This window comes from Triticum aestivum, chromosome 5B (genome assembly GCF_018294505.1).
Source record: "Triticum aestivum cultivar Chinese Spring chromosome 5B, IWGSC CS RefSeq v2.1, whole genome shotgun sequence".
Lineage (NCBI taxonomy): Eukaryota > Viridiplantae > Streptophyta > Magnoliopsida > Poales > Poaceae > Triticum > Triticum aestivum.
In genome coordinates this window covers 614,716,163-614,732,554 of record NC_057807.1, presented here as the reverse complement: position 1 = coordinate 614,732,554, position 16,392 = coordinate 614,716,163, and the positions used below count along the sequence as shown (strand labels likewise).

The 16,392-nt window shown below is 47.0% G+C and overlaps 2 protein-coding genes across 2 annotated transcripts; both read right to left on the bottom strand.

Annotated features, from left to right (window-relative positions):
* Positions 1 to 8,120: 8,120 nt before the first annotated feature.
* On the bottom strand, positions 8,121 to 9,191 carry LOC123117172 (BTB/POZ and MATH domain-containing protein 2-like). Its single transcript, XM_044537995.1, has 2 exons — positions 8,891 to 9,191; positions 8,121 to 8,857 (listed from the first exon to the last, which is right to left on the bottom strand). Exons 1-2 carry the CDS (start codon positions 9,189 to 9,191, stop codon positions 8,121 to 8,123), a joined length of 1,038 nt encoding a protein of 345 aa, XP_044393930.1.
* A 2,898-nt stretch (positions 9,192 to 12,089) lies between these two features.
* LOC123117171 (BTB/POZ and MATH domain-containing protein 3-like) lies at positions 12,090 to 13,689 on the bottom strand. Its single transcript, XM_044537994.1, has one exon. The coding sequence runs from the start codon at positions 13,358 to 13,360 to the stop codon at positions 12,305 to 12,307; it is 1,056 nt and encodes a 351-aa protein (XP_044393929.1). The 5' UTR covers positions 13,361 to 13,689; the 3' UTR covers positions 12,090 to 12,304.
* Between the last annotated feature and the right edge of the window lie 2,703 nt (positions 13,690 to 16,392).

Sequence of the window (16,392 nt, the reverse complement as noted above, 5' to 3'; positions counted from 1 at the left end):
GCAACACAAGATATACATTTCAAAATATCTTATAGGACTCAAATTAGCATGCATTGAATAAGCAAAAGTAAATCATCTCATGCGTGTTCGTACATCGTCGAATATTATTACTAATACATCCCGAATAGTGTCATACATATAACATCACTAATACAACTAAAACCCTAGCACACGGCGGGTATCGGCACGGGCGGTGGACACCCACAGAGAAGGAACTATCATGGGATCATAGCTCCAGTGAGATCCCTGGAGAACCTGCCAGGTATTGGAGAACCTGTGCTCCAACGCAAACAAGTAGCAACGGACGTGCGCGTCCTCCTCACTGACACGGTGACGCACCACCTCCGCGGGGTCCTCGAGCCTCTGGACCATCACTGGCCCACGCGACCGCCACCAAAGAAGGTTCGGGTCAACGACAGGCTGCCTCCTCACCAACCAGCGCCCCCCGGTAGGTAGCGCCTCCCAGTACCACCCCGGTGGAGCCCAGTCCCGGACATGGCCCATCTGGTCAAGCAGGTGTCGTCCTCCACCGACTCGACGACGAGGATGCGGGATAGGCATCGTCCACGTCGATGCCGGAAAAATTGCTTTAACTAAAAAAAATAGCAACAAGTTCTTACTAACATGTTCTATTAATTCAATTAGTTCTTACTGAAAATAAACTTACTATAAATAAAAATAAACTAGTACCTAGCTAATTAGTACCTAGTTCTTACTAACTAATTAGTACCTAGGAACTACTGCTAAGGGTTCATACTAACTAACTAACTAACACTAAATTAACTAACTAACACTAAAAATAGCCTAGGGTTCATACTAACTAGCACTAAATAGCTAGGGTTCATACTAAGCAAATTAACAAGAGGGATCGGAAGAGGAGAGTGCTTACAGAGGGCGGGGAGAGAGATGGGGTCGGGGGAGACGGCGGCGAGGCGGGGTCGGGGGAGACGGCGGCGAGGCGAGGCCGGGGGAGACGGCGGCGAGGCGGGGTCGGGGGAGACGGCAGCGAGGCGGGGCCGGGGGAGACGGCGGCGAGACGGGGTCGGGGGAGACGGCCGCGAGGCGGGGTCGGGGGAGACGGCAGCGAGATGGCGGTGAGGCGGAGGCGACGAGGGGGAGAAGAGAGAATGGTGAATTGGGGGAGGAAGAGGAGGGAATCAGGCCACGCGGGGGGCTAAGTGAGAATAGATTTAACAGTAGCGTGGGAGGGGAAAACACGCTACTGCTAAAATCAGTAGTAGTAGCGCCGTTTCTAGAAGGGCGCTACTACTATACCTAGCACGTCGGGAACGGTGTGGCAATTATAGTAGTAGCGCGTACAGTTCCCGCTGCGCTACTGCTAAGGGGGTAACAGTAGCGCGGTTTTGGCAGACGCGCTACTGCTAAATAGCAGTAGCGCCTCATTTTAACACGCGCTACTGCTAAGATTCTGTGTATAAGGTTTTCCCTAGTAGTGCAACTTCAAAGCATGTGGAGTTGATACATTTGTTGCTCAGAAGCTCACCAAGTGGAATGATGAGTTGATCATGCATTTTTACTCCACTACCCACTTCTATCCAGATGGAAGGATAGTTTGGATGTTTGAAGGTACAAGGTACCAATCCACTATTGGAGAATGGGCTCAGTTGATCAATGCCCCAAAACAAAATGAAGATGACTTGGATGTTTATGCTGAGAAAAAGAAAGACCACAACACTATGGCCCACACGTACAGAGAGATCCCAGATGATGCTTTGGAGAATCACAAGTTTGGATCTGTCCACTTCTTGTTGTCTAGTCTGCCTACCATAAATTGGATCCTAAGGCACACTTTTCTACCCAAGTCAGGTGATCACAAGATGATCAGAGGACATGCTATCAATTTGCTACATTTGTTTGATGTGCCTCAAAAGTTTAAAGTCATGAGTATGATTGTGGAAACAATCAAAAGGACAACAGCTGATTAGAAGAGAAGTTGTGGGTATGCCCCACACATTCAGGAGCTCATCAACTCAAAGATGGGCACAGGCACATATCTGTTGGATAAGGAGCTCCTGCCCATCTACCTTTACTTTGAGGACAACACTGTTGTCATGAATGATAATGAACCATCATTAGCTCAAGCACATGAGAAGAGAGAGAAGGCAAGGGCAGAGAAAGCTGCAAAGATGCCAACTTCTGAAGAAGCATCTCAAGTATTCTTGAAGAGCAAGCAAGACCAGCTTGCATATCTGTGAAGGAAATATGCCCTAGAGGCAATAATAAAGTTATTATTTATTTCCTTATATCATGATAAATGTTTATTGTTCATGCTAGAATTGTATTAACCGGAAACATAATACATGTGTGAATACATAGACAAATATAGTGTCACTAGTATGCCTCTACTTGACTAGCTCGTTGATCAAAGATGGTTGTGTTTCCTAACCATAGACATGAGTTGTCATTTGATTAACGGGATCACATCATTAGGAGAATGATGTGATTAACTTGACCCATTCCGTTAGCTTAGCACTTGATCATTTAGTATGTTGCTATTGCTTTCTTCATGACTTATACATGTTCCTACAACTATGAGATTATGCAACTCCCATTACCGGAGGAACACTTTGTGTGCTACCAAACGTCACAACGTAACTGGGTGATTATAAAGGAGCTCTACAGGTGTCTCCGAAGGTACATGTTGAGTTGGCGTATTTCGAGATTAGGATTTGTCGCTCCGATTGTCGGAGAGGTATCTCTGGGCCCTCTCGGTAATGTACATCACTATAAGCCTTGCAAGCAATGTAGCTGATGAGTTAGTTGCGGGATGATGCATTACATAACGAGTAAAGAGACTTGCCGGTAACGAGATTGAACTAGGTATTGAGATACCGACGATCGAATCTCGGGCAAGTAACATATCGATGACAAAGGGAACAACGTATGTTGTTATGCGGTTTGACCGATAAAAATCTTCGTAGAATATGTAGGAGCCAATATGAGCATCCAGGTTCCGCTATTTGTTATTGACCGGAGACATGTCTCGGTCATGTCTACATAGTTCTCGAACCCGTAGGGTCCACACGCTTAAAGTTAGATGACGGTCATATTATGAGTTTATCTATTTTGATGTACCAAAGGTAGTTCGGACTCCCGGATTTGATCACGGACATGATGAGGAGTCTCGAAATGGTCGAGACGTAAAGATCGATATATTGGATGACTATGTTCGGACACCGAAATAGTTTCGGGTGGTTTCGGGCATATACCGAAGTACCGGGGGGTTACCGTACCTAATGGGCCTCATGGGCCCTAAGTGGAGACGAGGAGGGGCGGCTAGGGCAAGCTGCGCGCCCCCTCCCCCCCAGTCCGAACAGGACAAGGAGGGGGGGTGGCGCCCCCGCTTTCCTTCCTCTCCTATCTCCCTTCCTTCCCCTCCTACTCCAACTAGGAAAGGAGGGAGTCCTACTCCTGGTGGGATTAGGACTCCTCCCTGGCGCGCCTCCTCCTGGCCGGCCGCCCCCTCCCCCTTGACCCTTTATATACGGGGGCAAGGGGGCACCTCTAGACACAACAATTGATCCCTTGGATCTCTTAGCTGTGTGCGGTGCCCCCTCCACCATAATCCACCTCGATAATATCATAGCGGTGCTTAGGCGAAGCCCTGCATCGATAGAACATCATCATTGTCACCACGCCGTCGTGCTGATGGAACTCTCCCGCAAAGCTCGGCTGGATCGGAGTTCGAGGGACGTCATCGAGCTAAACATGTGCTGAACTCGGAGGTGTCGTACATTCGGTACTTGATCGGCCGGATCGTGAAGACGTACGACTACATCAACCGCGTTGTGCTAACGCTTCCGCTTTCGTTCTACGAGGGTACATGATCTTGCGTGTGCGTAGGATTTTTTTTGAAATTACTACGTTCTCCAACAATCTGATCCAATCCACCTTGAGGATTGAGAAGGCATTGGCCACCCTGACTCAAAACCAGGAGAGTTTGGAGAGGATCATTGAGCAGAAATTCTATGATCTTGATGTCAAGGTAACTGAGATCCAAACTGCAGTTGAGCAGCTTCAGGAGGAAGCAGAGGAGAAGAAGGGCAAGTCTACTACAGATGTTTTTGCTAGAGTGCCCAGAGGGCAAAGATCTGCTGAAGTGCCCGTGACAGATACTAGACCTCCAACATCTGCACCAGCAGCCACAGCTCTAGCGCGACCTCCAGCAGCCACTCCACCAGCTCCAGCAACATCATCTGAAGCTTTCGTCCTTGGAGTCATCTTTACACCACCTCATGAAGACCAAGCTTGAGAGACGTTTAGCACTATGCATTCTTTGAACTTTTTGGTAACTTGTTGCCAAAGGGGGAGAAAATGCATAGATCATAGGCTTCGAGAAAGAGTGTTGCTTCTTATCTCTCTTGCTATTTTGGTTGAACATCTTGATTGTGTGCTTGTGTGAGATACTTTATGTGCTTGTGAGATACTTGTTTGATCATGTGTTTGATCATATGCTACCCTTAATGCTTGTTGGATGATATTATCGCTTATATTCTGATATGATCATTCACTTGCTTGGTGATGAGTGCATGCTTTTAACTTCTATCATTTTGAGCGCTCCACCAAGATGTATGTGACATGGAAGAGCAACCCATGATCCTAATTGATTGTGCATTTGCATTCAAAAGCAAATTTTAAATAATGCACAAATTTAGGGGGGGGGGCTCTTGCTTATCACATACTTCTCAAAGCGACGATGTTTTTCAATCTTATTATCATTTGTCGAAGCTTTGATCTATATGTTGTCATCAATTACCAAAAAGGGGGAGATTGAAAGTGCAACTATCCCTGGGTGGTTTTGGTAATTCCTAACAACATATAGCTCATTGAGCTAATGCTATTTCAAGATAAACATTTCAGGAAAGCTCAATGATTGGCATGGAGAAAAGTGGACCCCTCAAAATGCTAAGGACAAAAGATTGGCTCAAGCTCAAAGCACAAGACTCTACATTTTCATTTTAAGTGATCCAAGATCACATTGAGTCCATAGGAAAAGCCAATACTATAGAGGGGGTGAGGTGTTGCTTAATGAGTTTCTTGCTCAAAGTGCTTAGCGATATGCTCCAAAAACCCTCAACTACTTTCTCACTTCCACATATGTCCCAAACCAAAAGTCAAACTCGGCCCCATCGAAACTTTCTCTCCGGCGCCACCGAGTTCAGTTGACATAGGCACTGCCAGAAACCCTAGTCTTTTCGGTCTCACTGATAGGGATCTCGGTCTCACCGAGATGGGATTGTAATCTCTCTGTTTCCCTTCGTAACGTTCCGGTCCAACCGAGATGAGCGGATCGGTCCCACCGAGATTGCAATGCAAACTCACTGTTTCCCTTTCGTAACGTTTCGGTCCAACCGAGATGAGTGAATCGGTCCCACCGAGTTTGCCTGACCAACTCTCTGTTCGTCCATTATCAAAATTGGTCTCACCGAGTTTGTGTAATCGGTCTCACCGAGATTACGTTATGCCCTAACCCTAACGAAATCGGTCCCACCGAGTTGACATGTCGGTCCCACCAAAAATCCTAACATTCACATTTTGAACTAAATCGGTCCGACCGAGTTTCATGATTCGGTCCCACCGAGTTTGGTGATTTGTGTGTAACGATTATATTTTGTGTGGAGGCTATATATACCCCTCCACCCACTCTTCATTCGTAGAGAGAGCCATCAGAACATGCCTACACCTCCAACATACATTTTCTGAGAGAGAACCACCTACACTTGTGTTATGGTCAAGATATTCCATTCCTACCACATAAATCTTGATCTCTAGCCTTCCCCAAGTTCCTTTCCACTCGAATCTTCTTTCGACCAAATCCAGATCCTGTGAGAGAGAGTTGAGTGTTGGGGAGACTGTCATTTGAAGCACAAGAGCAAGGAGTTCATCATCAATACACCATTTGTTACTTCTTGGAGAGTGGTGTCTCCTAGATTGGCTAGGTGTCACTTGGGAGCCTCCGTCAAGATTATGGAGTTGAACCAATGAGTTTGCAAGGGCAAGGAGATCGCCTACTTCATGAAGATCTACCCGAGTGAGGCAAGTCCTTCGTGGGCGACGGCCATGGTGGGATAAACAAGGTTGCTTCTTCGTGGACCCTTCGTGGGTGGAGCCCTCCGTGGACTCGTGCAACCGTTACCCTTCGTGGGTTGAAGTCTCCATCAACGTGGATGTACGATAGCACCATCTATCGAAACCACGGATAAAAAATCTCAGTGTCAACATTGCGTTTGCTCCCTCAAACTCCTCCCTTTACCTCCATATGCAATTGTTTTACATTCCACTGCTATACTCTTAGAATTACATGTGTAGGTTGATTGCTTGACTTGTGCTAAGTTGCTAAAATCTGACAAGAACTAAAATTGGGAAAAGGCTAGATTTTATTTGGTCAAGTAGTCTAATCACCCCCCCCCCCTCTAGACACACTTTCGATGACCGTGGTCGCACATGCTGGTGGAAGGCAGATTGGGTGGTGCATTACGGAGTGTCCGGAGTGGTGGTGGTTGATTGGGTCGGGAGAAATCCCTGGCGGCTTGTCCGGATCCGACGCGGTGACGCCCGCGGGCGTCGCCGGACCTTCCTAAAGGGCGCCGGGTATACCCCTTCCCCACTGCCCTCCGCGTACCGGGGGAAACCCTAGGATCCGTTCAGCGGCGGCGCCGTCACATTCCTTCTTGAAGGCGTTGCTTGGTACGCGACGCTCCGGTACGCTAGGAACGCGGTGGTACTTCTCCGGAGGGTGCATCGGTTGCCGGTCTTCGTCGCTTAGTTGATCTCCCGGTGTCGGCATTTGTTTCTCTTTTCTTTCTCTTGGTTTTACCTTTTGGGCTTGGCTGTGCTGCAGCCCCAGCGAGTTGGATGTATCGGTTGGATGCTTTATAATATAAAGCAGGGGGAAACCCTTTTTCTTAAAATTAAGACTGAACTCCTTGATGGAATTAGCAATGAAATTCCTTTTTTTTCAGGGTCACCCAAACCAGACCCCTCACATTCTAAAATAAACCTGAATTTTAGCCACTTCTGAACACAGTAACAACTATACCTTATATTTATCTCTACCCGTCTTACTATCTACTACTACATGCTAACTGATCTCTGCACCTCTACCGAACCTTTTAGCACTTATGTTACCAAAACCCACAGTGCATTTACTGAATTTTATGCTGGTTACTCTTATGATGATAGTTCAGGATCATGCGTGGCTATCATCCGAGATGACGCAGGTGATTTTGTTTCTGCTTCTAATTGCCTCCTGAAGCAGATCCTTGACGCTGATAAAGCTGAAGCTATCACACTCCGTTAGGGCATGACTCTTGCAAGAAATCTGGGCATTCATTCTAATGTTGGAATAAGACTGCCTTGGAGTGGTACAGGAGATGACAATCACTGAAAAGCCATGCAACTACTGCAGCACCTATTCTCTTTGAATGCAAGGGGCTGATGACAATCAGGTTTTTGACTTTGGGAAGTCAAGATTGAGCATTGTGCTCGGGAAGCAAATTTCGCAGCTCATGAGCTAGCTAAGTAATAAAGCTAGCCATGATAGCCTTTCCTAAAAAAAGAAAAAAATACACAGCTGTACTACCAACAATATTCAGAGGGAATAACAACCAATGCCGGTCAGAGCTAGAGCTAACAGAAAATGTAACAGTCAATGGTTCAAGATGACATGCATTTTTTTCCTAGTGCTTTAAACTGTAGAACAGAAGGTCCCAACTCCCAAGGGCTATATAAGCTGTGACTTTGAAAAAGAAAAAGGAAATAAGAGTTTAGACCATTCATGCGAGCACTGGAACAAGGATGACACCAATTCTGCATCCAGCTGAATGTTAGCCATGCACACATGAAGTAATCGATTCAATAAGTAAGCAAATACACAAACGGATAAGCACGGTACGTACGTACATCGGTACATGGGCAATCTTAATAATGCTTTCTTTTATATATCTAGCAAGAAAGGAAAATAACAATTCAACTCACATGGTTGGATTGAGCATGATTGATAAGGAGTAGCATTTTTGTTCTGAAACATAAACTCAACCGTACATTGAGAAGTAGCATGACTGAAAATTCGGATGACATATATGCTAAACGCATTAATACTAAATTGCCAAGATAATATCCTTTGCCGCTTTATATTCAGCCGGCAGAATTCTAGCAATGAGCTCCTTCAGAACGGATGGGCAGCTGGACTTCAGATGTTCATAACCATCACTAGCCATCATAGCCTCCAAATTGGACGGAGAAACAAGGAATTGCAAACAAGCTTCCTTGAGGCGTGAGAAACCATGTTGTTCGGCTAGAGACAAATTGGTAGCCACCATGTTGGAATCAATGTGGGTGCACAATTTCTCCTCGCATATCTGCTTCAGCCTGCCGATGTTGTACCTATCAGCTGCTACCAGTAGATGGCCAGCCATAACCACATCTGTTTCGCCTTTGTTGCTAGCTATCTCCAGCAGAGGAACCGAGTCGGTATATATGAAGTGCAGCAAAGACTTGAACACGTCAGCTTCCATGTCACAGATCTCAATGGAACCAGCAGAACTCTCCTTCATGGCACCGAGGAGCTCCGCCTTGAAGACGAATGACCGAGCAGCAAGGACACATCTGTGAGCGGAGAAGCTCTGTCCACCAACCTGAAAGGTTAGGTCTGCTGCGTCCTTGTTCTCAAGGAGGTCGCCGAGCTGCCGGTGCAAGTCGCTTGGCGGAACCCTTGTTTCTTCTTTGCCGTGGATGACAGTGACATCGCACCTGATGGTGAGACAGTCGTCTCTCAGGTGGGCCGATTCCTCCAGATCAGCCTTCTTGACGAACTCACGGGAGCCCCAGTCTGAACCTTTCCTTGAGAAGGTACATATAGAGTGGGTACGCTCGTATGAAGACACCGGTTCTCCGTTCTTGTTGAGTACATTGAACTTGAATTTCGCCTTCACATCTTTGGCATGAGCGGATTCAAGAAGTAGAAAAAGAGATATGGAATCGGCATGATCCTTAATACCATTTGGGTAATATTTTACCGCCCAGTCATGGCCTCCAACATTGAACAGGGCAGAAATGATGAACTCCCCGTTCTTGAGTAGCCCCTTGGCCCTTGAGTATCCATCTAGCTTGAGCACACACGACTTCTCCTCAGCTACAATGGCAGCAGAGATCTTGCATTGCTCCGCCATTCCGGAGGTGGGTTTGGTAGATTTGAGTACTGGCGAGAGGAGAGATTTTGCTTCGGCTATCTATATATAGAGATGCAGCTGGGAAGTATGATCCAGTTGTTTCACATACAGCCAGAAGGAAACTGTGGCCTAGCCGCACCATTTACTAGTCGATTACCTTCACGAGGAGACGCCACTGCACTGCATACGAAGACAATAGGTGCCAGTGCACCCAAGCGTTTCCATCTGCCGATGCAATGCATGCAACATTAATGATTTTCCACGTCGGTCAATGTGACCCCGGATCAACAATTTAACATTTCAAATGAACAAACAAAACTTTTCATCTCCATATGGTTCACATTCCACAAATGGCACGGCGCTTTTTTGTTAACAAAATCAGCAACAAAGCACCAATAATTAGCCAGGCTCATGTTCCCGCGACCTGTCAATCATCAGTCAATGGATGTGTTGGAGCGAAGATCATGCATGCGTGTGGATTGAGACAAGGAGATCCAATTTCAGCCCTAATTTTCGTGATTGCGATGGATGCACTGTCGGCTCTAATCATTCGCGTGCAGCAGATGGGAGTGCTTAGCCCAATGCCTAGATGTTCTCCACTGCAAAGGCTTTCTATCTACGCCGACGACGTAGTGCTCTTCATTAGGCCTACGTTTTTGGACCTAACTTTTGTTAAGGAAGTCATGTCGATCTTTGGGGAGGCTTGAGTGCTTCCGGTGCAAGTATATCAGTCTTCATCTTTCGATCAAGCAGCTTACGCGCAACCGGTGGCAACCGATGGTCGACTCTATGCTGAATTGCTTGCCTGGCTGGATTAGAGGCATGATCACGAGGCCTGGTAGATTGGTCCTGAACTCCTGATTAAGAGTGTGGTGATGGCCATGCCTACTGATGATTGTGACCAACGCTCCGAAGTGGGCTCTGGATTGCATCCACAAAGGATGCAAGGTGTTTTTCTGGGCAGGCACATAGGAAATACATGGCGGGAAGTGTCTGGTAGCTTCGAAAAGAGTCTGTCACCCTAAGGAGCTTGGTGGGCTTGGAGTGATTGACCTGCGCAAACAAGGTATTGCCCTCCGACTCAGATGGGAATGGCTAAGGCGCACTGATGCATCGAGACCCTGGCAAGGGCTGGCCATGAAAGTGGATAAGGATATGCAGGCCGCGTTCACTAGTTTGGTGCACTGGAAGATCGGCAATGGAAATCACGTGTTGTTTTGGAAAGATCGTTGGATCCATGGGAGTAGGATCGCTGACATAGCGCCAATCGCTTTTGGGCAGGTCAGAACCTAGACTGTTAATAGGAGGTCCGCCCAAAGTGGCCTTACTTCGAGCAATTGGATAAATGATATTGTGAGCGAACTACCCACAGAGGGACTGGTTTAGTATCCACCTATGGGAACTGCTCTACAAACCTCACCTAAACCCCACCGAGGAGGATCAGGCGATCTGGAAGTGGGATAACTCGGGGTAGTAGTCGGCGGCGTCAGCTTATCGTATGATGAATGAGGGGGGGCGATCAGGCTAGGATGTGCTAACGGCCTATTGGAAGTGCTCGGCATCCCTGACGTGCAGGCTGTTTATGTGTCTGGCCTTCCAATATATGCTATGGACCTCTGACAGAAGATTTCGCCATGGGCTTGAAGATGAGACGGACGTCCGTTTTTTATGCGATCAAGAAGAAGACACTGTTGATCACATCCTGCTTCAGTGCATGTACTCGAGGCAAGTCTAGTTCCAATGTTTTCGATGGGCAGAAATTGAGTTTCAGAACCTTACCTTTGGAGACAGACGCATCCATGATTGATGGCCCACTTCCCAGAAGTCCATCCCCAAAAGATTTTGCAAAGGATTTGACTCGCTGGTCATGCTGATATGTTGGAATATTTTGAAGCAATGGAACGGACGCGTCTTCAGCGGGCGGGATACAATCAATGAATGGGAGCTGTCGACGCATATTTATGAGGAGCTGCGGCTTTGGCGGCAGGAGCTCTCGGAGTGTACAACAATTGTGTGAGTAGTCGAGTACCATGGGAGTAGGCGTTGGTGTTGGCCTCGCCGGTTCGTGGTGGTTGCCATGGATATTTTCTTGTAACTAATTCCATCTTCTATAAAGCTTAGGTACGCTCTCGGCGTACTCTTAAAAAAAAAGTTTGCACGACCAGAAACTGTATGTGTAGGCGATTTGCTGGAACAGAAAGCATTGATGGCTTGCAAATGTTAATGGTTGTGGGGCGTCATCTATACGATCTGCAGTGTACGATTCAGAAGCTGCTTGACCAATTTGGTCACCAATGCTAGTACAATCCAGCTGAACGTAACGACCCGAACAACTTTTATCCCGCCATTTTCTCAAGACAACAACACGTGGTATATTATTTAGCAGACAACAGAACCACAACAGTTGTGCTTATCAGAAAACTACAAAAACTTGTTTTCCATCTAAAAAGGGCTTTTCGATAACTGAATCCAAACAACCCCCAACAACATAACAAGCGCACAGCAGCACTACCAGCAATGTTCAGAGGGAAATAATAACCAATGCCCCGTCAAAACTACTCCGTATTAGCTAACAGAGGATATCAATGGTCAAATGCTTGAAGAGTACATTTTTTTTTGGCTTAGTGCTTTGAACGGAATTACTCACTCCGTCCGAAAATACTTGTCATCAAAATGGATAAAAAGGGATGTATCTAGAACTAAAATACATCTACATACATTCCCTTTTATTCATTTTGATGACAAGTATTTCCGGACGGAGGGAGTACAACACAAGATCCCAAGGTCCACATACACGGCATCCATACTTTACATTCAGTTTTTCAGTGCATAACTAGACATGAATGCTAATAACGGACAAAACAAAGAAACGCCATCATCTAATAGTGGTGTTTCAAGGACCCATGCAACCTAGCATGGTAGTCAGTCGCTACAAAATAGGGCAACGGTGACAAGAAGTATCATAACAATTCTACTCACCTGAACATATATTAGATTGAATGATTAATACCAACAATTTTGTTCAGAAATACACTAGCAACCATACATGGAGAAGTAGCATAACCAATAATACGAAAATTTGGATGACATGTATGATCCTAGTTCTGTAGGCGTTACCTCCACATTGTCATGATAATATCCTTTGCTGCTTTCAGTTCAGCCGGGAGGATTCCAGCTACAAGCTCCTTGAAAACATATGGGCAACTAGATTTCAGATGCTCATACCCATCACTCACCATCATCGCCTCCAAATTGGACGGAGAAGCAAGGAACTTTAAACAAGCTTTTTTGAGAGCATGGAAACCATGCTGCTCGGCCAATGCCAAACTAGTTGCCACCATGCCGGAATCAATGTGACTGCACAATTTCTCCTCGCATATCATCTTCAGCTTGCCAATGTTGTATCTGTCAGCCGCAACAAGTAGATGGCCGGCCATCACCACATCCAGCACAGGAGCAACTGTGTCGGTGTATATGAAATGGAGCAACGACTTGAACACATCTGCTTCCATGTCACGGATTTCAATAGGGCTAGCTGCATAACTCTCCTCCATGGGGCCGAGGAGCTCCACCTTGAAGACTGATGACCGAGCAGCGAGGACACATCTATGGGCCGAGAAACTCTGTCCACCGACCTGAAAGGTTAGGTCTGCTGCATCCTTGCTGTTTAGGAGGTCACCAAGATGCTGGTGCAGGTTGCTTGGAGGAACAATTGTTTCTTCGTCGTGGATGACGGTGAGATCGCACTTGATGGTAAGACTGTCGTCTCTTATATGCGCCGATGCCTCCAGATCAGCCTTCTTGATGAAGTTACGGCAACCCAAGTTATCACCTTTGCTTAAGAAGGTATCCAAAGGGAACGTATGGCTGTATGAAGGCACCGGTTCTCCATTCTCGTCAAGTACACTGAACGTGAATTTCGCCTTCACATCTTCAGCGACGGCAGATTCAAAACTTAGAAAAAGAGATATGAAATCGGTACAATCATCATCGTCACCGTTTGGGTAATATCCCACGGCCCAGTCGTGGCCTCCAACACTGAAAAGGTCAGAATTCACGCACTGGCCGCTCTTGAGTAGAGCTTTGGCTCTGGAGTATCCATCTACCTTGAGCACGTACGACCTTTCCTCAGATACCATGGCAGCAGAAATCTTGCATTGCTCTGCCATTCTGGAGGTGGGCTTGGAGTAAGATGGAAGTTTGTCCAGAGGAACGATTAGTTTGTTCCCTCTACCTATATATATTCATACTCGCCGCTGTCCAGTGATGTCGCCGGAAGCGCCGCCGCCGCCGGCGCTATGGATTGGAGGTGGTGGCACTGGGGGGGAGCAGAGCCCGGGGCGGGGATTGGAGGAGGGTGGAGCTCGACGGCGGGAGCTAGTGCCGTGGGGGGAGAAGCGGAGCGCGGCAGCGGTGGCGGAGGGGAACGGGAAGGGTGGCGGCGGAAGCTGTGGAGCGGACAGCAGAGAGAGGGCTGGCGAGTTTTTTTTTTCTTTTCTTTGAAGGCAGGGCTGGCGAGTTAGGTTTTCTGCCGGATGGTTTTTACCAGACGCTGTGAGAATTACGGACGGCCGAGATCGGCTCAGGCAGAATATAGGACGTCTGAGACTGCATTCGCCCTGATCAGGTAATGGTGCAATTTAGAAGCATCCTGGCCATTTTGGGAAGAACGGGCAAGAGAAACATTAGAACACCAACGAAAAGCAGTACAACATCTTTTCTGTCATGGTTACGTTTAACATCTTAACAAAATGTTAATATTTTAAACTAAGATCGCCTTCAGAGTTGGAGTAGGACTGGTCAATTGTGTAATTCTGTGGAATCAACCTTTTTGGGCCGAGGCTATGGACGCCACTGATCATGGAGGAGCGGCTTCGATGAAGTACTTGATGAAGGATCATAGGTGAGATGATGGGATCTGTCATCATGCTCTAGTTTTTATTTCTTTGAGTCGGATCATCATGCTCTAGTTGAAACAATCTCTCAAAATCTTTAGTTTTGTTTCTTTATTTCAACTTGTTTTCCCTCTAAAATCGAGTTTGTTTTCTTTATTTCAAATGCTCTAGTTAAACTTGAGGTCCACCAGCAGCACTCGATAGTGGTACATGCCTGATAATTTGCCAGGACGCTCGATGGTGGCACATACCTAATTGTTGCTGCATAGAGCCCTTCTTTCTTCCCTCCACTTCCAATCACATTCTATGCACTCATATAATTAATGCCTCCACCTCACTGATGACATGACCAACAATGTTCCAATTATGTTGGAGATTTGGCATGGGCGTTGCACCGATCGCCTGCGTGATGGTAGCATCGTAGTTAGCAGCGTATTTGATTATGAATTGACCGTAAACGTTAACATACTAACTTGGACGAATATGCTCAAACAATTTGAGAAGTAACCCTGGTACTATGACAACATTCCAAAGAAATTCCTTAATGTAGCCGATGAGGATTGTTTTGTCATGATGTTAGGTAAACACATGTCAATTGTTGGGGTCTACGGTAGGGTGCATCGACTGCAAATTAATTTCCTACGCGTAGAACAACCAAGAACATGCTACGGGAGATGGATCACAGTTCGTTACCACTAGACGCGCAGTGCCGTGCCGCTGAAGAAGAGTTGGGGCAGCGCGTCCGCGTGGATCGTCTCCTCCTTGTCCGATCTCCCTCGAACAGCCGGTCGTCCGATCCCACGTACAAGTTCGCCGGAGCGGCGCAAGTGCACCGCCTCTAACGGTATCCACGCGTGCCGGAGGAACACCGTGTGGCGGACTGCTAGGTCCGATCACACAGTCGGCAGCGAGTGGAGGTGTCTATTCGCAACACATGCAAACCCTAGTCGTGGTGCCGAAGCGATCAACCAAATAAGTGCGCTGCACCTCCACCTTATATAGGCGTCCGTCGCGGGCTCAACACTTGGGCCTCGCACGGACCATAAAGCCCAAAGTCTACTCGGTCACGTTCCTAGTCTAGTTCGGATCACATCCGACTAGTGTCCTACAAACCGACCTCGTAGATTCCTTCCCTTAAGCGCGCGACCCCTTAGGTTCAAGTCGGCTAGGTCGCAGTTCGGATCACCTCCGACATGCACGGTTGGTAGCGGCCTCTAGCAAGGCGTGCCGACTGATACGTCTCCGTCGTATCTACTTTTCCAAACACTTTTGCCCTTGTTTTGGACTCTAACTTGTGTGATTTGAATGGAACTAACCCGGACTGACGCTGTTTTCAGCAGAATTGCTATGGTGTTGTTTTTGTGCAGAAAATAAAAGTTCTCGGAACGATCTGAAACTCCACGGAATGTCTTAGGATAATTAATAAAAAATCCTGGCCAAAGAAGAAGACCAAGGGGCCCACACCCTGTCCACGAGGGTGGGGGGGGGGGGCGCCCCCTACCTCGTGGGCCCCCTGGTGGCCCTCCGACGCCTACTCCAACTCCATATATTGGCTTTCGGGGAGAAAAAAATCAGAGAGAAGAAATCATCGCGTTTTACGACACGGAGCCGCCGCCAAGCCCTAATCTCTCTCGGGAGGGCTGATCTGGAGTCCGTTCGGGTCTCCGGAGAGGGGGATTCGTCGCCGTCGTCATCATCAACCATCCTCCATCATCAATTTCATGATGTTCACCGCCGTGCATGAGTAATTCCATCGTAGGCTTGCTGGACGGTGATGGGTTGGATGAGATTTATCATGTAATCGAGTTAGTTTTGTTAGGGTTTGATCCCTAGTATCCACTATGTTCTGAGATTGATGTTGCTATGACTTTGCTATGCTTAATGCTTGTCACTAGAGCCCGAGTGCCATGATTTCAGATCTGAACCTATTATGTTTTCATGAATATATGTGAGTTCTTGATCCTATCTTGCAAGTCTATAGTCACCTACTATGTGTTATGATCCGGCAACCCCGAAGTGACAATAATCGGAACCACTCCCGGTGATGACCATAGTTTGAGGAGTTCATGTATTCACTATGTGCTAATGCTTTGTTCCGGTTCTCTATTAAAAGGAGGCCTTAATATCCCTTAGTTTCCAATAGGACCCCGCTGCCACGGGAGGGTAGGACAAAAGATGTCATGCAAGTTCTTTTCCATAAGCATGTATGACTATATTCGGAATACATGCCTACATTACATTGATGAACTGGAGCTAGTTCTGTGTCACCCTATGTTATGACTGTTACATGATGAACCACTTCCGGC